At 47.2% G+C, this 25,520-nt stretch overlaps 1 protein-coding gene across 11 annotated transcripts in view; it reads right to left on the bottom strand.

The window, feature by feature from the left end:
• The window catches only part of LARGE1 (LARGE xylosyl- and glucuronyltransferase 1), a 539,997-nt gene that overhangs the window by 384,309 nt on the left and 130,168 nt on the right, over positions 1-25,520 (bottom strand). For 8 of the 11 annotated variants that reach the window (XM_070506993.1, XM_070506995.1, XM_044780870.2 and 5 more), the window contains one exon: positions 18,987-19,174. In XM_070506993.1, coding sequence (XP_070363094.1) covers positions 18,987-19,174 — 188 coding nt within the window. Of the gene's footprint in view, positions 1-18,986; positions 19,175-24,324; positions 24,409-25,163; positions 25,274-25,520 lie in introns of all 11 variants that reach the window. The other 3 variants (XM_044780875.2, XM_044780880.2, XM_070506994.1) reach the window with 2 other exon arrangements.

Raw genomic sequence — 25,520 nt, 5'->3', positions numbered from 1 at the left:
CTCGAGCCAAGTGTGTAAATGCTGTGCCAGCAATTACACTCAACCCTGCTGGGCCTGGAGTCCTCGGAGCAGCAGGATCCTGGCTGAAGCACCAACACGCCCCACACACACCCATGACTGTAATTTCTCATGAAGCCACAGGCAGGGCCCGGGGGGAGACCCCGTGGGAGGTGCTGCCGAGGAACAGGGACGTGGAGGCAGCAGTGCCAGAGCGTCTGGAACCACAGCCAGAAGGGAGAAAGGGCCTACAGTCCTGCGACAACCTCACAAAAAATCCAACCTTTCCAAAACCCAGGCCCAGAAGGAGGGCGTGAGTTAAGGAAGAGGATCTGAGCCTGGCTCCATGCCGGCCCTCCAGATGGAGCCTCCGTTCAGGATGAAGGACTCCTCCTTGGCTGAGAGTCCCAGCAGAACCAGCTTCAGCTTTTAACCATCCACAAATGAGAAGCGTGCCAATGGCCACCGACTCCCTGTGTTTCTGTAGAGCATTTAATCTCTGTGTGCCTCAGTCTCCTCATCTGTAAGATGGGGCGAATCATGGTTCGTCTCTACAGCCTGAAACGGTGCAGCAGAGTAATGAAAAGCATGGGCCCTGGGGCCAGACGGCAGCTCCTGAGCCCCACCTCCTCTACTTCCACACAGAGTGACCTTGGGCAAGTAATTTAACCTCTGAACCTCAGTTTCCCCACTTGTGAGTGGGGTAACAAAAGGACCAGCTTCAGAGGCGGGTTGTGAAGACAATGAGCAATCTGTGTAAATCATAGAGTGCCTAGCGCACAGTAAGTGTTCGATAAATATTATTGCTGCAGACACTGATGTTCTTTTCCATCCGTCTTCCCCTAAAGAAAGGGAACAACCCCTGTACACCTAGCACCACGCGTGCAAGGCTCCTGTCAGACATGAGCTCATTTAACTGGTCACAAGCACTCCCTAAAGACTGTCTAGGAGCTGAAGGTCAGAAAGGTCAAGGGACTGCTCCAAGGCCACGCAGCTGGGGAGCGGCAGAATCACTCAGAACCCAGGTCTCCTGAACGAGAACCCGTGCGCTCTCTACTCTAGCACACTGTGAGAGCACTGTCTGACAAAGCCACCGCTGGCACGCCAGCTTTATTTCAATCACACTTTTATGACAAAAATAAAAGTACATTGTCTGCTTCACACTGGAAATGAAAAAAGGCATCCTCATCTTTTTTTCCATATAACATCTTTTTTTTTCCCCCTAGGAAATGTTGTCACTGGCTTCCTAGCTCACCTCCCTGCTCGGTGTCACTGGTTCAAGGGTCCCAACACCCAGGGATGAGCAAGTTGGGGGTGGTCCCTGTCAGATCTTGATTCCGCTATCAATATGTCCTAAATGGCCATCAATCACCTGCCCCGTGCCAGCTCTGCCCCCCAGCTCCTCCCCCACTCACCCACGTGCTCACATCAAAACCTGGGAGTCACCTGTGATCTTCCCTTTTCCCACCTTCGCAGCCCAAACATCGCCTGGAGGCCCTACCACCACAACCCATCTCCAGACGGCCACTCCTGCCCCAGCTGCACTGCCACCATCTAGTTCAGGTCACCTCACTGCTCACCTGACGAGTACATCAGCCACCAAGCTGGAGGCCTCAGCTGGAGGCCTGGCCTAGACGCTCATTCCCCCTTACATCATTCTCTACACAGACACCTGACTGATTGTTTTGAAATCTAAACCCGGTGTGGTTGGCTGAATAATGGTCCCCAAACACACCCATGTCCTCATCCCTGGAACCTGTGATTATGTTGGCTTAAGAGAGTTTGCAGATGTGATTAGAGATCTGATATGGGGAGATTATGCTAATTATCCAGGGGGCACAATGGAATCACAAGGGTCCTTATAAAGGGAGGCAGCAGGTCGGAGTCAGAAGCTGTAATGATGGAAGCAGAGGTTGGAATAGTGTGATCACTGGCTCTGAAGATGAAGGAAGGGGCCAAGAGCCAAGGCAGGCAGGCAGCCTCCAGAACCTGGAAAAGGAAAGGAAATAGATTCTGCCCCAGAGCCTCCAGAAGGAACCAGCCTTGCCGACATCTTGACTTTAGCCCAAGGAGACCGATTTTGGACTTCCGACCTCCAAAACCGTAAGAATAAATCAGTGCTGTTTAAAGACACTGTGGTTGTGGTCATTTGTCACAGCAGCAATAGGAAGCTAATACACTCAGCCATGCTGGGAGCCTGGCCCCAAGCTTCCGGTGCCTTCTCACTGCTCTTTAAAAGCATCCAAACTCCTTTCAGTGGCCTGCCCATGGGGTATCCACCTGTCCCCCACCTCATTTCAGACCATGTAGCCTCTGGCTCATTCCACCCCTGACTCAATGGCCTCCACTAGCTTTTCCCAAACACACCAAGCCCTCCCCAGACTCGGAGCTGTTACATTTGTTCTCTCTGTTCTCCCCACACAGCGGGCTCATAACTAGGCTTCAGGTCTCAGCTCAAACGCCACTCCATCCCAGTCCTCCCCTGACCACCCTATCCAAAATGGCGCACCTGGTTGCTCTGGCACAGTGCCATCACCTTACTTATTTGCAAACTTGCCTAGTATCTATTACCGCGATAGACTGTAAGATCCATGAGGACCAAGTGTTTCCAGAGTACCCAAAAGTATGCCTGGGACATAATAAGGGTCCTCAATGACTCTTCCCTGAGTGAATGAGTAAGTGGATGAGGCAGTATGAAAGCAAAAGACTGCAGACCTGGTTCTGAATGCCTGGCCACAGCAGATGGATCACACAGGAAGGAGTGAGCATCGAGGGCTGGGAAGGGTACAAGGAGGGTGGTGTGGCTTTCAGCTGGGCCTTAAAGGGTGGGGAGGAGCTGGGACAGTGAAGGTGTGAGCTCAAGCTGAATTACTCAGTGAAGCAAGCAATAAACCCAGAAGTTCTCCTGCGGCGCTGAGTACCTCCACCTTCTACCCTGCAGACCTCAGCTGTAGTCAGAGGGAGGAGGCATTTCGTGTTGCCAACTTCTAGCCTAGATCTTTGTGTGGACCAAAAATCGTTCATTTCCAAACATTTTCCATATTTCTAGAAAATGGGAGTGCACTCAATAGGGGAACCCTGGAAACTTAGGAGCTGGCAATGAAATTCTACCTGTCCTTTGTCAAGACAGCTAACCTTTATACACTCCATAGTTTTCTTCTTCATGGAGCATATCATCTGATCTCCATAACAACTCTTTGAGGTAATCAGGGCAGATATTATCACTCCCATTCTACGGATTAGGAGACAAGAGTCCTTGACGTGCCACGTGACTGTTTGGCAATGAAGTCCATTCCAGACATCAACGATGTAATTGACTTGGACAAGAAATTCAGCTTCCCTGGGTCTTAATTTTCTCTCTTTGAGAGGAAGATAATGCTGGCCCAGCTTGACTCACAGAGCTGTTGCAGAGATCCGATGAGACAGTGAGCTCCACCACTTACTAGCCAAGTGACCCTGAGCAAATCCACTTAACCACTCTCTGTTCTCATTTCGTGCTTTTTCCATTATGCTGGCAACGAGTCCAGTCCAACTGCATGCAAATTAAGCATTCACTTTATATTTATTGGGCAACAATGATGTGCCCAGATTTTTTTTATATTTTATTTGCAATTACAGATCTGAAGTTTATCAATAAATGACCTCATCAAAAATATAAGTAATAAAACAAGTAGCTGTGATTTACTGAGAGCCTGACACGTGTCAGCTGCCTACATAAATCATCACACTTAGACCCCTGAATAAATCTAAATGGAAGGTATTGTTGTTCCCACTCATACATGGGAAGACTGAGGCTTAGAAAAGGTAAGAGATGTGCCCAGGGTCACCCAGCTGCCATGTGGCACAGGCAGGTTTCAAACCTAGAGTTTTCAAGCACAAAGCTGGTGTCCCTTCCACTCGGACTTGCTATCCTCGCTCTCAGCAGGTGGACGGTCCTCTGAGAAAGGCAGCAGCATCACTTAGCATGCATGGGGTGCCTCCCAGTGCCTCTGCTGCCAAGCTGTGTTTCCCAAATGACAAAATGCTCTCTCCTGGAGCCCCTGAACACTCTTACTGCCTTTCCAAGATTTAGCTCCAGGGTCATCTTTCTCCATGAAGCCCTTTGCGAGCTCTGGCCCATGTAGGGCCCACTGTGGCCTCATAGTACCAACAGTACACTGTGACTTCAGTACTTCTGCCATCTCCATCCCCAGGAATATACTGTATTCATTTCTGTTCTCTAATGACCACAACAGTGCTCAGTACAGAGGAAGAACGACATACATACTATTGATTATAACAGAAGGGAGGGAGGAAAAGGAGGCAGTCAGGGAAGCAAGAGGATGTGTATATGACAGTTAAGACCAGGCGCTCTGAACTGGGTCTGCACTTGATACTGGCCCCGATATCAGTTCCCCTACATTAAACCCAGCATATATGAGGTTAAAACCAAAAGCACTCATATATAAATATGTTTCTTTAACCTCTGATTCCCTGAGTTTTACAACCAAACAGAAGTCACAAATTGGCACCAAGGACAGCCACCTGCAGATTCCCATATCTCCTCCTTCCTGCAAGCAGCCTCTCAAGGCCAAACTCAGGCTGGTGGGAAAATGCTGGCCAGCAAGGCTCTAGCCCCCCTCCCTTACCTAAACCCCAAATAAAGACCCCCGCTTGTAGCTTTCAGGGGAGTTTGGGATTACAGCATTAGCTGCCCGTTCTCCTTGCTCAGCACTTTGCAATAAAATTCCTACTTTCTTCCACTGCACCAGGCGTCAGAGATTGGCTTGCTGCACAACAGGGGTGTGAACACACTTCAGGTTCCGTGTCACACTCACTGGCTCGGTGACCAAGGGCAGGTTTCTTAACATCCTGTGCTAGATCTATAAAAGGGGGATGATGATAGGACCCACCTGAGAGGTGCTACGAAAAGAAAATGCAAGTAATTATAACAGTAAAGCAGCCTCCCGCATCCGCACTTTCAGTTACCTGTGGTCCAAAAATAACACTACCTCACAACGCCTATGTCATTCACCTCACTTCGCCTCATCACCGTAGGCATTGTATCTCAATGAACATTGTTATAATTGTTCTTTTATTATTATTGTTCTTAACCTCTTATCGAGCCTGATTTATAAATTAAACTCTATCCTAGGTATCTATGTATAGGAAAAAACATAATATATATATATATATATATACACATATATATATATATATAGGGTTTGATACTATCCCCAGTTTCAGGCATCCAGGGGGGTCTTGGGACATACCCAAGCAAATAAGAGGGAGCTACTGTACACAGAGCAAATGGTTGCCAGTGTTAACTTGCATTATCCCCCCCGTAAGGAAGGATGGAAGGAATTGCCTTAAAGCCTGAAGGAGCCCAGCAATTTCACCTGGGAACTGAGCAAGTGAAGAAGCAGAGAAAATATGCAATTCAAGGGTTTCTTTCTGATTACTCCCTGTCATGGAAGCATCTGCAAAGGAATACAGAGATTGTCTGGGGCAGAGGGGTGGACCAAAGGGAAAAGCAGACTCCTCTCTGTTCATCACAGAGTCATCACAGAGAGAGGACTCTCTATTCATGGAGACCAGGGAGAGGAAAATACAAACATTTTATAAATGCTCGCTCTCAGAGATCCTCACTCATCCGCCCCTTCACGCCACTCACCTCAGAGTGTTTATCCAAGACGTGAAATTCAGCTCTTCCCTCTCCAGACCTGTCTGCCTCACTGCCACCTCCGAACGGGCTCGATTGTGCGCCCACCTCTCTGGGCACGGGAGAGCCCCTGCGTTCATTCCCAGACCGCTGACTTGAGAAGTTCTGGAAACCAAACTGCCCCAAAGCTGTCTGGAGGGAGCCAGACACAGCATTCTGGGAAGCGTAAGGCACAGGTATGACTTCTGGGAAGGGAAGGCCCAGTTCTCTCTCCTGCTCAGAACAGGCAACTGGCGGATAAGCCCAGGAGGCCAGCAAAGAAAACCCATTGTCTGAAAAGTAAGAAAGCTTAACACCACGGAGCCCACTTGGCCTGGAGGAGGAGTTTTGAAAGAGAACATTTTCCAAGGGTATGTGAAGGGGTATTCACACACTGAAAATGACCAGCTCTTCCCAATCTCCATGCAGAATGAAGCAGGAGGAAGGGACTTCACATAGAAAAAAGATCTAGAATCATGTCGCTATAAAAAACGAGTGGAACCTTGGAGAGATCTTGGCAAACGTGACTGCCTGGGTTAAATCTTAGCTCTACCACTCACTGGCTCTGGAACCCTGAGCAAATCGTCAAACCTTCCTTGCCTCAGTTTCCTCATGTGTAAAATGGGACTATCAGTACCTACCTTATAGGGCTGTTCTGCGGAACAAATGAGTTAAGTCAATGATCTAATGTTCCATAAGTAGTAGCTAATATTTTTATTTCTGGCACTTCAGCACTTACTGAGCATCAACTCTATTCCTGATATCATGTCAAAGACTTCATAAGGATTCAGGGATGACTACAGAAAGGCGGGGCCTCACCATCTGAAAGGTTTAGAAATCAGAGTAAATACTAAACATAATAACCACCATTTATCCAGCACTCATGTGCCAAGGACTTTTGAAGCAACGCACACCATCATTTCAGTCTACGCAACAACTCTGAAAAGGAGGCAAGTTATGTGAGATGCAATTCAACATGGAAATGATTAACAGAAGGACAAACAACATATTGGCTGCGAATAAGAGATAAGGCAGAGAGCAGGCTGCTAGGGGAGACAAACAGCAGGCGCTCACTCAGTGCTGTCATCACCCCCCCCCCCCATCATCATTAAACCCGAGTCCTGGGGCCCTGGAGCAGACGAGGGGACCTGAGATCAGCCACTCAAAGGCTCCACTTTATCCAGGTCAGACTTCCCAAATTCGCCTGAAGATGAGGATTACCTGGGGCACCTGTTAAAATGCAGACACCTGGGCGCCTCCCCTGCAGCATCCCACTTAGCAGATCTGGTCCAGGGCCCGGGACTGTCTCTTTCCCAGGTGCCCCAGGGTGGGCTGGGTGGGAGGGGTCTCTATAGTCAACAACTGCCCCAGGTGATTCTTATCATCGGGCAGCTCTGGAACCAGGGAGCTGGGTACCACCTTAGAGGCAGGAGGAGGAACGACTCTCTCGGGTTCCCCTGAGGTTAGCAGCTAAAGGCAAGTCCAGATTGCAAGGAATGAGCTCCCCCAAGAAGCGAGGCAGACAAGGAGTCAGAGCAGGGGTTCTGAGGCCCAGTCCCAGGTCCTGTGGGGGGCCCCTGCCCACTTCCCTGACTCCTCCACGTTCCCTCTCCTGCTCTCGCCAGCCGCCCTGATTCTCCTCGCTGTTCTGCAAAGGCACTAAGAGCTCTGCACTTGCTGCTCATCCCTCTGCCTGAAATGCTTTTCCTCCCTGGCTCTGCTGAAATGTCACCAACCAGAGAGGCCTGTCAGACCACCCTATTCAAAGAGCACTTCCCCCTGCACGGTGCTCCCCGAGCCTCTCCCCATGCTGCTTCACCACCATCTCACTAAGGCTTTACTTTCCTTTGGAGCATTGACCACCACTCAGCACTGCACGCATCTGTCTGCTAATCACCTCTCCCTGCACCAGAAAGTGAGCTCCACGAGAAGAGGAGACAGGCTCATGTGATTCCAAGCTCTATCCCCAGTGTCCTAGAATGGTGCCTGTGTTTGCTGAATGAATGAATGACCTTGGATGATCCTCCTAATGGCTCTGCAGCTCAGTTACCTCATCTCTGAAATAGGATACCCTCCCTCAGGGGGTGGTGGGAGGTTATTTCAATGTAAATAAGACAGCTCAGGCTCTACAGCTGCCTAACTGTCATCCCTACCTATGGGGGCAACAGAGAGGCTTCCTGCCTGGATGTCACTGCAAGCTTCCACACCCAGGCCCAGCTGTGCTCCATCCAGCGAATTCAGGCATTGGTAGGAGATGGGGCATGGAGTGCCCTCTGCTGGAGCAAAAATGACAAAGAGCCATTATCTAAAGTCCCACCCTAGAAAGGGAAGGAATCTTGCATGGTCAGGTGCAATCTTAAACATTCGACTCAGTTGGCTCCTTAAGAGACTTTTCTGCTTCAGAGAGCACAGGCAGCATGGAAAACACAGCCGAACACAAAATGACTCTGTAAAGGTCCTCTATGTTAGGCACAGTGGACTCGTTTTCATCTGCACAAAAACCCTGTTCAATACTGGGGGAGGCATTTTGGGCTCAGAGAGCTTAAGTTACTCAGCTGAGGAGACACAGCATTTAAGGGAAAGTTTGGGAATTAGAACCAGGCATGCTGACTCAGCCATGGCCCCATGAGACAAATCTTCTGTTACATAAGTGATTCAATTTTGCATCAGAGGATGGCCATTTCCTCTTCGTTACCCTTTAAAGTTCTCACAACAGGTCATCTACATGAAATAATTTCATTGTCTCCAAACACGGCCACTGAGTCCACAGTCAGCTGCAGGTGCATTTATGGCCGTAGCTACGGTGTATCTCCAAGTCCCCCCCTGCCCTTTCCCTCCTCCTCCACTTTGCAATATCTAAATGGGGTGCTGCAAATGTCTGGAAACATAGCTGGATAGAAATGAACTGATGCGACAGTCTCCCTCGTTTTATCTTTACTAAAAATGATAATGAAGTTGAAGGGAATCAGTGGTAACACAGACTATCTGGGTGCTGGTTTCATGACACCACTGGCTGAGGCTGCGAGCTTGGTTCAGCCACAAGTCTCCAGGCCTCAGTTTCCCCAGTGGGCCTCATTCAGACCACATGGATGATTTTTTGCATCCCTCCCAGGATGACCTTCCAATATTCTAGGAATACGAGCAGGGAAGAAAACTGACATTTACTGAACGACTGCCACTCTCTAACAGGTACTTTATTCGGCCTTCCTAAGAAGTCTACGAGCTACATATTATGTTCCCCTTTGCTTGGAGAAAAAACTGACCTGCAGAGACGTTAACTTGTCTGTTGTCACTCTGTGATGTAAACAGTGCCGCCCGTCATTTTGGGACATGTTCACCCCACCATCGGCCCCTGCCCTAGATAAAGTCTGTGTGTCGTTTTCAAAGGTTTTATCTGCCTAGGCTGTAAGCCTGCCGAGACCACTCCTCACGTCCATTCCTCCTCTTCATTGTATGAGTCTACGGCAGAAACAAAATGCAAACTGCATTACAGGACTAATCGAATTTTCTGTTCACATTGGCTTATAATAATCCTGCTAGCCACAGAACATGGTTTGCCTTCTCATCCAAGATGGCCGCTTCGCCCTTGTCCCAGAGTTTGTCTTGTCCTTAATCTGAAATGTGAGCATACTGACTTTGAATCGTCATCTACCAGTTGTTTCTGTATCTGCAAGTTGTGCGGATACAGCAGGGTCCTTTCAAGCAAGGCCAGGGTTTGAACGCCGGCTCCCTTACCGGCTGGATGACCTTCGCCAAGGAGCTCAACATCTTTGAGCCCCAGTTTCCTCGTCTACAAAATGGGACAATTGTGAAGTTGTTTGGAGGAATAAATGAGACAATGTATGTAAAACCCCTAGCCCAGCCCATGGGAGAGAACAAGCCAAAAAGCCCAAACTCAAAGTCGGAGCCAGACGGGGTCAACAAGAGACAAAAGCAAATAGCAGAAGCTCTTTCTTCGCAATTCTGCTCTATGAACAGGGCAAACAACGGTGCACGGGATGACACAGGGATCGACCAGGAAGGACGGGGATGGGACAAACTGGAGCGGTCATGCACTGTGCAAAAGGACAGCTCCTTGTCAGTTCCAGCCAATGGCCGCTATGATGAAAGGAGGGTCAAGTTTGCTAGATCTTTCCGTTTTAAGGAAAGCCAGAAATCAGGATTTTTATGTGCAATCTCCCAATCTTTAACTGTTAATAATGAATTCAAAATGGTAAAAAGCAGTGGGTTGGCCAAACCCAACACAACTACAGGCCAGACGCAGCCAATTTCTGTTTAACAAGCCACGGATGGAAGCTACAGCTATCGCTTCCATTACAGTTATCGTTTAAATACAATATATCCTTCTTGTGTTTCCATATCTCTGATGATACAATAATAATAGTTCTTTCTTTGCCAGGCACAAGGGTTTTATGAAGACGCACGTCTGTTGAGTAAAAGCAGATGGGAAGACTTATTCAATGTGGCTTGGTGTCCATATCAATCAGACCACTTTAATATTAAACAGAGCTATGTCATTGCCAGAGTTCTGGTAGGAATACTGGTCTTGTTTCAAAGTGATGAAAACACTCTTTCAGAATTGGGTTTTATGAGCAAATCTCAGATCTTGAAGTCAGCACTGTGATCAGACCCTTGCAGGGGAATGTGTGTTCAAATGGTGAGGTGTGTCAGGAAAGAAAAAAGGAAATGTGGCTAAGTCAAAATGTTCAACATCTATCCCAGAAGAAAAGTTTCATGCTTTAAAAGCATTTCAATTTCAAAGTTAAACAGTGACACAGATACATAAATCCCAAAGGTTAACAAAATTCCTCTTATTGGAAAAGAATGCAAAACCCACAAAATCTCTTTCAAACGCAGGTACTTATTTAACTATCAAGATTTGCAAAGATTTTTTTTTAAAAATAACAGAAAAGTGACCAAAGCATAAATGACAAATTTGATGAACTGTCACAAAGTGAACACACCTGTATAATCATCACAGATTAAGAAGTAAATTAAATAATTACCAGCCCTCCAAAGTCTTCCTTTGGCCTTGCCCAGGCTCTACCCCCAGATGAATTTCTGCCTGTTTTTGAACTTTATATAATCGGACTCATATGGTACATATTCTTGTGTGTCTATCTTCTTTTGTTCAACACTATGAGTATATTCATTTTCATTCCTCTGTAGTACTCCACTGTATACACATGCCACCATTTATGTATTTATTTTACTGTGGGTGGACATTTCAGGAGCTTCCTATTTGGCACTATTGCAAATAATGCTGACGGGAACATTCTTGTAAGTGTCTTTTGGGCAAATGTACGCACACTTCTCTTTGGTATATGGGTAGGGTATGGGCTAGAACTAATGGGTCATGGGGCCTGCTGAAGTTAGGTGATAACACCAAAGAGTATGCCCAAGTAGTTATACAAATCGCTCTCTTTTACTTAAAATTAATAGCCTACTCAACCAACAACAGGGCAAACGAAATCGCCCTCCTTTTGTTAAATTGGTATCTGAAATAAAAAATAAATGAAATCGCTTTAAGACCAGGACACCCAAAGGGCAGAAGTTACAAGCCTTTCTCTTCAGAAAACCTTAACCTATCATTGGTTACGAATTAAACACCATTATAGACAAAGCATTGTGGTCAACACATCTGAATACAATGCCTTTTTCAAGAGTGTTAAGGCCTGCTGGATATTTATATAGCAAATTAAAATTAGAGAACCCAAAACTCCTACAGCAGGATAAGCCATCCATATGGGAAAGCAGATGGCACAACGCCCCCTTGCTTTGTGTCGAAACAATAACAAGATAGGGGAGGGGTGTAGAGGACCAAATAATGGCCCCTCCCTCCCAAAGATGTCCACATCCTAATGCCCACAGCCTGTGAGTATGTTACCTTCCATGGCAAAAGGGGCTTTACAGATGTGATTAAATTAAGGGTTCTGAGATGTGGAGATTACCCTGGATTATCCAAGGGGACCAATGTAATCACAAGGGTCCTTATAAGAGGGAGGCAGGAGGGTCACAGTCAGAAGACACGTGGCAATAGAAACAGAGGTCAGAGTCAGAGAGAGTGAGCTGAAGATGCCACCCTTCCAGGCTTGGGGCTAGAGGAAGGGGCCACGAGCCAAGGAAAGCAGGCAGCCCCTAGAAGCTGAAAAAGGCCAGGAGATGGATTCTCCCCTGGGGCCTCCAGAAGGAACCAGCCCTGCGAACATCTTGGCTTTAGCACGAGACTGACTTTAGATTTCTGACCTCTAAAACTGTAAGATAATAAATTTGTGGGGTTTTTTTTTTTCCCCAAAGCCCTCCAGTACGTAGTTGTGTATTTTTAATTGTGGGTCCTTCTAGTTGTGGCATGTGGGATGCCGCCTCAGCATGGCTTGATGAGCAGTGCCATGTCTGCGCCCAGGATTCAAACTGGCAAAACCCTGGGCCGCCAAAGCGGACCGTGCAAAATTAACCACTCGGCCACGGGGCCAGGCCCAAATTTGTTGGTTTTTTTAAGCCACTAAGTTTGTGGTACTTTGTTACAGCAGGAAACTCATACAGGGTGGCTGCTGGGGGTTAATAGAAACCAGGTTTCCTGACGCCTGGGCCCAGGCTCTTGCCATGAGCTCTTCTAGGAGACGCAGCCAACCGATACATCAGGGTCATTTTCCCCATCCCAGCAGGACCACTGATATTATTGTAAGGTCAAAAGTTGGATACAAGTAGAGATCACCTTGGCAACCATCTCACAACCAAATACAATTGTGATGGACTTCAACTGCCCTCTCAGATTCCAAGACCTTCAAGAGACGCTTTTTGGCTCAAGGTAAGAACCACAGACACATGCAGCCCCACTGTGCCCTGTGGCTCAGGCACCACTCACGGCAGCTCACTGTCACATTCTCACCCTTTGCAGCTTTTTCTTAAGCTTGGCAGCAACAGCCATTAAGCATTGGCAAAGAAAGTCCTTCGTTTTGGATCTATTAAAAATAAAAATCAATAAAACCTTTATATTATGCTTTCCATTTCATTGTGCATTCAGCATCCTGTGTTCTTATACCCCATAATATCCTTATTAAGTGATACATTTGGGCCATTGGCAGGAAGGCAAAATGGCTTGGCTGCCATCAAAGCTGCTACACAGCCTTGCCTTGGGGGATACTGAAACCTTTAGCAAATTATTCACTAGCACCTTGCACAGTCTGAATTCACAAACCGCCCGGCACACAGTCTCTGGGCAAAATGATGGGGGGAGTGGATGCGAGGCTTGGGAATCAGTCATGTTTGGACAAGCTCCACTTGGATAAAAGACCCCCCATCTCCCCTATTCCACGGGTCATGTGCCCCATAATCCCCCATCATGATAAAGCAAAGAAAACGCTTTAACTTACAACTCCTGGGTCCTCGCTGCAACTCTTCAAAAGGGTCAAATGTCAGGACTCCATTTCTTCCCGTTGAAATTTATCGTGACGACTCTCAAACCATGTCAGGAGGCAACCGTGTTGATAAGAACAGCATGAACAGTGAACTGAGGCTCCAGGAGTGACAAGACGTGGGTGCAGGCTGAAGTCAGCTCAGAAATTAATATCCCGTGCCTGTTCACGACACTGGTTTTAAATGTTCAGGCCTTTGCATCCTCTGAAGACACTTGCTTTTAAATAATACCCGCCCCCTCACTGGCCTGCCTCCTGACAACGGGAAGCTTCTGCACGGAGGTGGCTATAAATTACGGAAGGACAGCATGTGTGAACAATTTTCTGAATGGCCACAAAGCACCCTTTCTCCATGTGCTGATGAGTCACACCAGCTGAACACCATCTCCGTGATGGGCAGAATAGAAAGAGCCACACCCTGCAAATAAAACTCCCGTGTCCAGGAGAAAAAGTGATTCTGGTACAAAATGATAGGGGTGATGGAAATTCAAATGGAGCTGTGTTTAAGCAGAATTACTCAAGTCCCAGAATTAACACCACAACCAGAAGGAAGGTAAGGCTCCCGGAGCCACATCCTGAGGTCTCAAAATCACAGACGCTCAGAGCACCAGGAGAGCCCTTGCTTTCCAGCGGCTCCTGCTTCCCTCGTTACCCAGAATCCTTTCCGGTCAACATTTATTAAGGACCCATTAAGAGTGATGCTCAGGCTCTAGGAATGTAAAGACGAAGAAGACAGTCGCTCGTCTTAAGAAACTCACAGGTAAAGGGCTAGAAAGACACCAAACAAAATATCCTTTCGTGAGTGTTGTCACAGGAGTTTCCACATGGGAGTTTAGAAAACGACACTGAATATGGACATTGAAAATGTTCGCTCATGCGGAAAGAACTGTATATTGGGCCAAAGGAACAAAGTACAAAAATTAAGCAGGAAAATCGAACTTTTCTCAGGACGTTCAATGAGACACTCCCAAGAGTAAAGACAGAAACTATAAGCTAAAGGAGAGAGCCTGTTCAAGATGCCAGAGCCATGACAGGGAGGCTGGAGTTAATCCAGGAGGCAACGGTGAGAGCTGTCAGCTCTTCAAAGCCAGATGAGGGCACATTTCTTTGCTCGCTCATTCATTCATTCAACAAACAGTTCTCCTACACTGTAGAAGGTGCTAGAGGTGGAAAGATGAACACAAGAGAACCACTCCCTTTCCTCCTGATGCTTGTAAGCAGTTGCAAAGACAGGCGATTACATAAACCAGAAAGACAAAGTGTCGTGACTACGAAGAAGGGGAGAGTCCAGGAGTCGGGAGGCGTGTAGCAGAGCTGAGACGGGAGGATCCAAGTCGGCCAGGTGAAAGAGGGAGGGGAAGGACGAAAGGGCACGAGTGTTCCCAGGAGAAGAAACAGCACATGAGAAGACCAGAGGCCATAGAGGGTGGTGCCGACTGGGATGTGCAAGTCAGCACAGCCAAACAGAGAATGGAAGGGGGACGTGAGGAGATGGAGCCGGAGGGGCCCACAGGGAGCGGAGCGGCGCTGGGGCTGAGCACAGCTCTGGTTGCTGTCTGGAGGGTGAAGGAGCAAGCTGCTGCATCGGTCCTGATCACAGAAGATGAAGATGAACAGCTGAGCCAGGCCAACAGCAGCGGTGCAAGGCAGCAAACAAAAGACGCATCTGCGAGAGGCCCAGACCAGATTCCACAGGATGTGGCGACCAAGCGAGGGAGGGAATGAAGCAGGAAGTGAAGGAGCGTCCAAAGCTTGGAGCTTGAAGCACAGGCAGCTGGGGAGGTTAACGAGATGGCAGAGCCAGAGAGGTGGACTAGGGAAGAAATGTAGGAAGTAGGGTTTAGGAACTTAGGGGTTAAAGCACCAGCAAAAACATCCACTGATTAGCATCCTGAACCAATAGTTGCTTGGCCTCTGAAAAACAGCTCTGGGAATGGGGATCGCATCACTTTCCCAGATGGTGGACTCCAACCCCTGGCAAATCAACTTGTTAGAACAGGCATTCTTTCTTAACACAGAGAAAATGCCTGCTTCCCAGTAACTTTTTTTTTTTCCTGCAGAGGAAGATTAGCCCTGAGCTAACAACTGTGCCAATCTTCCTCCACTTTATATGTGGATCACTGCCACAGCATGGCTGATGAGGGGTGTAGGGTAGGTCTGCAGTGGGGATCCGAACCCACGAACCCAGGCCTCTGAAGCAGAGTGCACCAGACTTAACCACTAGGCCATAGGAGTGACCCCAGCTTCTCCATAACTTTTATGCATCGATCCATACACAGGAGCACATCACAATGAGCCTACTCCCTCTTCTTGTCTTATTTCCCCATCATTGGAGAGGATTCTGGTCATTTCCAGCTCATGTAGATCAGATGCTTAGAATTACACAAACTTGTGGAACATAAGTGCCAGTAAGCGGGCTTCACTTTTGCATCATTTCACAACGAGCAACTGTGCCCCAAATCACCCAACTACTCTGCCTAAGATGGTTTTAGAGCCTGAAACCCCTGACCTGCCCAGGGCTCTCTCAACAGACCGCGCTGCACAGCATAACCCAACTCCAAAACGCTCAGGGCATCTGCATCTCAGGGAGAGGTCTGGGCTCTGCTCGCAGGAGATGCACCAAAACAAACAGGGTTGAAATATAAACACACCCACATAAAGTGTGAACAGCATTTCCGTGAACGCAGACAGCAACTCTGTCCCTTATTTATGGCTCCACCCGCCTTGCAACAGAAAACTCAAGGGTGTCAATAAATGGACTGCAAAGTTGTTATGTTTAACTACAGAGAGAAGAACGTCTCCACAGGCCCCGTCAGAAGTGCACCGCTGTCTGCGGCAATAGGCAGGCGCTCCACCGAGGCAGCCTGTGTCTCCTGGTGGGTAAATACCCAGCTTTTCTAGAGTCAGGATCTCTGGGTCAGGACGGCAGGCAGGTCCTCCTGCTCAATGGCCCCTGGTGCCCACAGACTGCACTTGTGTTTGCACAGTTCTTACGACGAGTATTTCATAACCCTCAGGGCAGCGTGTTCCAGCACTGGGCAGAACGATCCTCATTACGATGAGCTTGACATCCGGCTCCCTGTCACATCCCTCCAAAGATTCAGGGGCCATCAGAGTAATCCTAGCCTCCCTTCCAGGTGACAGCCTTTGACTGTTTGCTGAAGCTGATCATGTCCACCTGGCGTCTCAGCTTCTCTAAGGTAAACAGCCCCAGTTCTTTCCACTATTTCTTATGTAACGAGGTTTAGAATTGGCGCTGTCATTCACCTAGATTCTCTTAAGTGTGCTGACTTGTCTAGATCATTCTTAAAGTGTAGTGTCCAAAACAAATGCAGTGGCCTAGCTGCCAACTAACTGATACTCAGCAAGAGAAATGTCACCTCTATCATTCTAGTGAAAATACTTCTGCTAATGTACCCACATCACCCAGCCCCTAATTAATGCCGTTTGTGATTCTGTTCCACAGGTAGGATTTATTTTTAAGCATCACGTTGACAGAAACAGCACCTACACCCAGTCTGGGTATGTTGCTTCTGAGCGTTTTCTCGATCCTCCCAATTTCCCGTAATCTATCTGCCAGTCTAATAAAATCGTTCAAAGTCAAGGATCATAGTCACTCCACTGACCAGGGCTGGGCCAGGTAGCATGATGCTGGACAGCAACCTTGAAGTTGAAAGTCATCGCTAAGCACAGCCAGTTATGAATTCTCCATAGCCCAGATCAACTTCTAGTCTCTCTTTTTTGGGAACCTTCACTATGTACCTTTGGGGGTCACCGCTCCCCCAGTCTCGCTCCATATGTTTCAGGGAACTTCTCTCTACTCTCTGATCAGAAGTAGGCACAGGGCTTAGGGCTGCCCTCACCAGCCTCCCCCAACCACAGTGATTTATTCTGGACCACGAGTGACTGGAAGCAGTCCAATCAGCGGGAATACTGGAGAATTAGGGGGAAGAAGAACTCTTCTTTCTACAGGTACTGGAGAACATACGTTGTAAGCTAAAGCTTCCTCTGTATAGGAAAAGCTACCCCGAAAGAAACAACGGCTGAGAAAAATAGAGCAAAGCAATGAAGAGATTGAGCTATAGAAATATCATTTGAGCCTCTGGATCCAACCCTGCCTGAAGCTTACTAGTTTGGTTAGTCCCCAAATTCCCTTTTTGCCAAAATCACTTGGCGTTGGGTTTCTATCAATGAACACTTATCAAAATTTCCTCACATCCACCCAGAAAGGTCAGGTGACACCTTATCAAACTCCTTGCCAAACTCCACACCTCACTGAAGCCCCACTACAACATGGTATTGTAGTAAAAACTCCAACTCTTGAGTCCCATAACCCAGGCCCCATCTTGACAGACTTTGGGGCCTTGGACAGATCACTGAAGCTTCTCTGTCTGTCCCTCTTCATCTGGACCTGCTACACAGGATTATTGTGGAGAAAGAGTTACCACGTGTAAAATCCTTACAACAACGCCTGGCATGTAGAAATGCACAAAATGCTAGTAGTTTCTATTGTCGTCATCATCATCATTATTGTTATACTATTATCAGTAGTACTACCAGTCTCGTTATACTGTCAAAGTCAATGTTACAATGTATTAACCCTGTACTGGCACCATGTGCCCTCCGCCTTCTTTCCTAAGGGCTCTTCCATCATCTCTAGAAGGATGATGGAATCAACACCAACTCACCCTCCTTGCTCCGATCCCTTTGCCAAAAAGTAACCATCCCCTGCCATGGCATAATTTACTCTATCTAGCTCAGAAGAAGCTCCACGGCTCCAGGGATGGCTTGGGCAGGAAAGGGACAAGGGTGTGGCACTGGGCCCTTCCTGCTATGCAGGCACATAGTTCCACGTCGTTTATATTCAGTCTAGCTAACTCAGGGCAAACCTCAGAAAGCAAAGTGGAACTCCTAATTAAAAGGTAGCCTTGAGCTGTCAATAAAATTATGCATAAAGGAGACGTTTAAAAACACAGTGCTGACTTCCTTGAGACAGATTTTCCTTGGAGATCATTTCTTTTTTTTAACTCAAGTGTGGGGATAAACTAAAACAAAAGTGTACTCTTCAACACTGCTGTTCCTTCCCTCCCCGAAGCTTAGAAAACCATCTTTGAGACAAAAACATCGCACTGCATTGGAAATGGCTGGCTGGAAGAATGGCGAGTCTTGTCTTTTCCACTGATTTCTGGAAAATGGCAGGCACGAGCGTTTGTTTTTCTTTGTTTGGGGAGGGTAATGCCTCTGTTGCCTTCCTGCACGCAGCCGTCAGTACGACTGATCATCTTCCACACCCAGCCAAGCCTGCCGGCTCCCACAGCCTCTCCCACGGCACCCTGGGCCCGCCTGGTCATCACGGGCATCACGATGCGCAGCAATCATGTGTTAACCTGTCCCCTCCACTGCCCTGGGAAGGTCCAGATCCGTTATCCTGGTACTCCCAGCAGCTGGGTTAGCACAGATGTTGAACAACAACAATAATAATAAAATGTTGGATGTGTGAATCAGTGAACGAATAGATGAAGAATGTATGAAACATCTAGCACCCTGAACAGCTAAGTAATCCCTCCAGGGCCCAACCTTTCCCCATTATCGACGCAGAGATGGACTTGCAAAGCTGGGTATTTGACATTTGTGTAACTTCCGCCACGTCACTGCATCCAGGTGCACCTTATTTAGCTTTTATTTTATCTTTTTTCCTCACATTGCTGACTCCTTCCAACTACCTGTGTAAACCTGGGAAAGGCTTTTCCTGTGTCTGGGCACCCATATTCCATTGCTCTACAAAATGACAAGTTGGGATGAGATGACTTGGAGCTTCTTCCGAGGACCCTGGGACAGCCAGTGTTCTCTTTCTTCCCTCCTGCCCTCTCACTTTGGGAAAACTTTCTTCTTACCTTCAAAGCTCCCGGCAAACAGGTAAAGCCAGGTGATGGCTGGGATGCAGAGAAGAGTCAACGAGGCAGCCAGGAATTTCCGTCTCCCTCTGCAGATTCCCAGCATCCTCTCAGAAGTGGCAATCCCTAATGCCAGCGCCGTTTCTCTGTCCGGAGCATGGAGTCCTCGGCCTCCCTCATAATAGTTTCTGAAAGGAAGAGCAAAGAAGAAGGGCTGAGTTCTTAGCACTATAAATGGATGCAAATCGCAGAAGAGAAATATCCTGTAGATCCCGAAAGCAGCTCACATCGTCTACGATTTCCTGCTAACCTTTGATCCCAAGAGATGATGCTGTAGTCTCGCAGTCTGTCACAAGTGAGATGGTTCTTTAAAAAATAAACAAAGGATGATAGAAACTATAAGGGATCCAGCTTTCTCTCTGTAATGTGTTCACGCACGCACACACACACACGTGTGTGTGTATTTTATAGTATAGGTTAGTTCTGAAGCCTGAACTAACATACTTTTTATTTTTTGAGGAAAATTAGCCCTAAGCTGACATCTGCTGCCAATCCTCCTCTTTTTGCTGAGGAAGACTGGCCCTGAGCTAACATCCGTGCCCATCTTCTTCTACTTTATATGTGGGACGCCTGCCACAGCATGACGTGCCAAGCAGTGCCATGTCCACACCTGGGATCCAAACCAGTGAACCCTGGGCCACCGAAGCAGAACGTGCGAACTTAACCGCTGCACCACCGGGCCGGCCCTGAACTAACATACTTATTAAAGGAACATTTAGTTAGCACCTTGTACATAACCACATGCTGTATTTTCAAAAACGCCTAGGACAAGAGTTGGCTTCAAAGAGCACAACCTAACAAGACAGCCCATCATAAAACATCCACAGGAATTCCAAGAATGTGATGACTGAGATTTGCACTGATCTCTACGGAAGGACAAGTGAAGTTGCTTACTGATCCGTGTACGGTCAAGATGGCAGAACGGTCCCTGTGTTCCAGGCAGAGAGAATTGCGGAAGGTATTTGGGGCCGACTGACAACACACTCAAAGGAAAGAGACTGGATGGGCCACCACATCATCTGCAGGAGACCACAACTCAACTATAATTGAAAACCCAAAAACACTCGACAGGGACTGTCTGAATAGCTTCCTCTTCAATATGGAAGAAGAGGTCCGGAAAAGCACAGAAATAACTACAACATGGAGAGGAGCATGCAGATAGCATATAATCAGCCTGCAGAGGGACCATCCTTAGACTATGAAGACTGGCTGAGGCACATTAAAAGAAGAGGGTGGAGGCCAATCCAGCTGGAGTAGAGGGCCCATGACTTTTCACCTGAGTCCTGACCAGGAATTCATGTGACTTATTAAAAAAACCAACAGACCATGCCATCTCATCTCCACCCATCTCCTAGCAGAGACGTCACACTGGCTGTAGGTGGAGAGAGAAGTCCACATGGAGCCTCCCTAACAGAGCAGAACCTACCACTGCGGATTCCCAAAGAATGGATGTCCACGAAGCAGTTGGTTTGGGTATCCCCTTGGATATTCCAACACTGTGTCCTCTGCCGTCACCCTTAAAACCCACAGGACGATGGTGTGGTTGAACCGTCTCCCTTCCCCACCAGCCTTGGCATTTCCAGAAGACAGCTGCCCTGTCCAGTTTACCTGCATCCCCTTAGACACATACTGCCTGCCACCTGCAGATGCCAGTTCACTATCTGTTGAAAGAATGAATGGAATCAGATTCTAACCCAAGGCGACCCTCTCAAGCTTCAGGAGACGGTGTTCAGCAAGTCGCTGGCAATAAACACCTAATGGAGCCGATCTCAACTGTCAACGCCAGGCTCTCTTCTGCAACCACTCCGACACGCTTTTCTAAATGGCCCTCTTTTGAAACAGATGAAAGACCACAGGGCTGGAGGGTGTGAACCAGAAAGTAAAACCAAAAAAGCAAAACCCCTTTAAACAACGAATGTTGACTTGAGGAAAGCTCCCCGCTAGGGAAGTTTTTCATTCTGAAGCAAGGGACACAAACTCTGCTGGTCACTAAGAATGCGAATCGTGGAGATGCTGGGGATCTCTCAGGAAGGAGTGTAAGGGGGAAGAAGGCTGTGCAGTGAGACAGATCTGGGTTCAAATCCAGGTGCCACACTCCACTAGCTGTGACCATGGCAAGTCCCCTGTCTCTGGGTACACTTCATCTTGCTCATCTAGACAACAAAGGAGCACTTCGTTCACGGAAGGGCTGTGATGAGGCAGAAAGCAGAGAGCCCTGGAATCACCGACCAGCCAGGACTGATCAAGCACAGGGCAGGGGTTTTCCCCCTCTTCCTGAGAGCCAGGGGGCAGCCTTACTCATGTTCCTATCACTCCCCTCCCCACTCTCTCCCATAGGGTTTGGTAGGAAACAGATCCCAACACAAAGGTACTAAGTGGCCTGGCAGGTGGGTGACCTAAACCTGAAGGACTCATCTAACCAATTCTCCTTCAGGAGGTACCACGTTAAAATCGCTGTTTTTGTTGGTTTGTTTTACAGTTCACTTATAATTACAATAACAGTAAAGGCAACAAGCAGTAAGTAGCACTTATTATGTGTCCAGCACTTTTCTATGTTTGTTACTTATTTAATTCTCAGAATAACCTATGAGGTAGGTGCTATTTTGCATTCCCATTCTATGGATGAGAAAATTAAGGCCTAGAAGGATTAAATGGCCAAAGGTTACACACACCCATGGCAGAGACACTGCAGGCTCTGTTCTCCCTCAGTAACTGATCCTAACCACCTTTGCCAGGGGGCATTTTGCTTTTGATATAACCCAAATCCCTCATATTGAATCTTATGATTATTTTCTTTCCCAGGGTCAAATATACCACCACTGTTTGCTCTCATTCCAAAAAAAAACACAAGTACAATAGACAGAAATATAAGTGGAAAGCTATAGACGAATTTAGACTTTAGGGGAAAGTAGGACTATATATGGAGCTGAACTCGAGTGGCATTAGTATTTAAATAACATTTAAAAAAAACTCTTGAAAACACTTATTTTCCTCCTTCCCTCTCTCCATCTGCAGAAGTCAATTTCAACCAGCACAATTTGTACAAAGTTTTAAAACAGAGTCTAGGGTGGTTTGCATTTTATGATAACGCTGGCATCTGAAATTAAACCCAGCAGGTAAAAAATACTCCTTCATGGATCTGACTTTTAAATGACACCTCTGCGCACTAAAAACACATTTTAAAGAAAAATCTCAATTTATATCAGAAGTTACTCCAGGAAGTCAATATAGGAATCAACACAAGAAGCAAAATGAAGGAAGAAACAGGAGGTGGGCTGGAAATTACATCCCAAACATGTGCAAATGTTGATGCATTAACTAGAAAATCAGTCTCTAATCAGCTCTTGCCTGGTGAAGGGGAGATTGCCCCACCTGTTAACCCAGGCATCTAAGAGTCATCTCTGAACGCCCCTTCCTCAAATCCAGCAGCCAATTCCTTGGCCGCGCTGGTCAATTTCTCCGCCTGAACGTCTACTCCAACAGTCTTGTCCCATCTGTCTTAACCAATGAAATTCACATTTATAAAGAACACTCTTGGGGCCGGCTCCATGGCCGAGTGGTTAAGTTCACGCGCTCCACTGCGGCGGCCCAGGGTTTGGTTTCTGGGCGTGGACACGGCACCGCTCGTCAGGCCACGTTGAGGCGGCATCCCACATCCCACAACTAGAAGGACCTGCAACTAAGATATACAACTGTGTACAGGGGGGGTTTGGGGAGATAAAGCAGAAAAAAAAAAAAAAAAAGAACATTGTATGAGCTAGAAAAATTATCATGATCTGTTAAGCCACAAAAGCACGATTCAAAGCTGAGCATAAAATGTGATTGCAAATATCCTTCAGTCCAATGTAATAAACTGTATATACGTCTATAAATACCCACATACCTATAGCTATGAAAAAAGGCTTAAATGTTGAAAGTTATCTCTGGGTATAGGATATGGGTAATTTCAGTATATATTTTCATAAATTTTATGCAAGGAAGGAGCACGTATTGCTTTTATAATTAAGAAATATTTAAAAGCTTGAATTACTGTGTCTTCTTGTTATAATGCTTGCAGTTCAAAAGGCCTCGGTGCAGACAGTGTAGTGTATGTGTGTCAGTTCTACTTGTCTTGCTAGATGCAATGAGTTAACATCTGTAGGATCCTAATTGGGAATACACCCTCTGGGGTGGCTGGTTACCATCTGAAAGACTCTAGTCAGAAGCCCAATTCCAAACGCCGAGCTCCAGCCATCTCTGATCAACACCAGAGGCTGTCTTTTAATTAGCGTCACGGATGTTAGAAACAATTTTTCACGGGTGTTCAGGATGTGTGGGTTGTCTAGAAACATTGCACATGAAAATGGAATAAAAATTTAAGTAACCTACAAAACAAAGAAAAAGAAAAAGTCCAAGGAACCCAACGGCCAAAACCCTTCAGAATCACTTAAGATCCCAAACTGATCCTACGGGCATATAACAGATTTGGGCCACCAATTCTAACCAGAAGAGTGGCTGAATCCTGTCAGTCACACACTGTCGCCCCAGTCTCGAGGGAATCTTTCTTGCAAGGTGCTGTCCCAGTATCTAGGAGGGCAAAGAGCTGGCCCTCACTCAGCTTACCACACAGGTCCTAGAGCAGACAGACCTCAACAGACGGTAGCTTTGTTATCATCACTATTTACATTAGTGCTAGTATCATACCCGCCTCTTGCCTTTACCCAGGCCATCCTCACACACACCCCGAACATCCTGCCATGCCTTTCCTCCTTTGCTGGAGCTCAGGAGGAGTTTCAAGTCCTCATTGCTTCTGTGGGACCTCCGGCAAGTCCAGACCTGGAACCTCCCCTTCCCTTCCCTTCCCTTCTAAACTCCAACAGGAGTCAGGAACACATTCCAGACCACTCAGTTGTCTTCTAATCACTTCAGGTGCATTAATCTCTCTTCATTAGACTAAAACTCCTTAAGGGCAACGGATCCAGGTCTTCTACTGTTTGTTTTAAGCCTCTGCCTGAGACCAGCATCTCAGACAAAGGTTTACACCTAGCCATCTTGATCCAAAGTGTGGTCTCGGAAGCAGCAGCAGCAGCAGCAGCAGCAGCAGCTGAGATGTCAGCAGAAACGCAGAATCTCAGGCCCCACTCAGCTCCAGTGAAGCAGAATCTGCATTGTAACAAGATCCTAGGTGCCTCCAGTGCACATTACTGTTTGAGAAGCCTGCACGAACGCACTCGGTAAGTAACTGGTTAATAAACCAGGCTGGCCTCCCACCACTTCCACCTGCCCGCCTCCACCTTACCCCTGCAGGGAAGGGCCAGTGCGCCAGGGAGAACCAATCACATCCCAGACTTCCTCGATGACGTGTTTATCACAAGTAGAGTTCCTAGAAGGAAAAGTGCCTTTTTCTAATTAAAAGCATCTATGGACTAGAGGTGCCTCTGATGACCCATCCCGACATCCCAACAAAAACACTTCTCCCACGTTTGAATAATGATTGAACAGCACCAACACCACCCATGGAGGCACCATTAAACCAATCTTACAAAAGGAAAACTGAGACTAAGAGAGGCTAAGGACACTGACTTCACTGTTGGAAACTCTGGGACTCAAATTCTAGTGTTTCCTGTAAAAACAAAAAATCAGTTCTTTGCTACAGGACATGCAAGTGATGACCACTCTGTTTCTCCCAAGTCAGAGCTCAACTCCCTCAAGGGCAGGTACCTTCTCCACTTCGTTTATTGCGAGCACAGTATCTGGCGGAGAGGAGGCGATCAATAAATACCGAATGGATCAATGACTGACTATCTCAGTCATAGCCAGCAGCCTCCCTGGTTATTCATTATCAGACCAACTACTCCTGTCACACAAGCTCCAGCCCACTCAACTATGGAACCCTGTGGAACTTTCACTATGTAATTAGCAAATTCCTCTTGATCCTCAACTCCCTCTTGCTTCATTCTACCTCTTGCTCTTGTGTGAAAGGACAGCTGTCCCCTGGGCCACTGTTTTCCCCAAAGGAAAAGCCTCCCCCTACTTTCTCAAGGCAACCTACGGGCTAGGAAGTGGCTCTCCCAGTCATCGCTACAGAATCTTAATGCCTCTCCCCTCTTATGAAGACCCTGTTCCTTAGTGACTCACCATCGTTCTCTCCGTCCTTGTCGCCGTTATTCGGCAACTCCTGGTCACTCCTCTCATTCTTTGAAGACTTTAGTTCCCACCACAGATTCTGCCATCTCTCCACCACAATTCTATGACGAAAATGGCCAATTCAATATATCTGCCACCTCACACAGAGCAAGTTCACATTCTAGACATTGATGTCACCAAAAGCAGCACAACCTCCAAAATCTCAAAAGTCAACAGCAACCTCCACCCAGCCCCTTCTGTTCACCCCCCCAGGCTGCCATTACACAAATTCTTCACTGTCTTCATGAACCCCAATCCACCGGCCTTCTTTATCACTATCCATCCAGCTCTAGATTTTCTTTATAGTCT

This window comes from Equus asinus, chromosome 4 (genome assembly GCF_041296235.1).
Source record: "Equus asinus isolate D_3611 breed Donkey chromosome 4, EquAss-T2T_v2, whole genome shotgun sequence".
NCBI lineage: Eukaryota > Metazoa > Chordata > Mammalia > Perissodactyla > Equidae > Equus > Equus asinus.
Note: the sequence above shows the minus strand (reverse complement) of the source record. Positions and strands in the feature narration are given on the sequence as shown.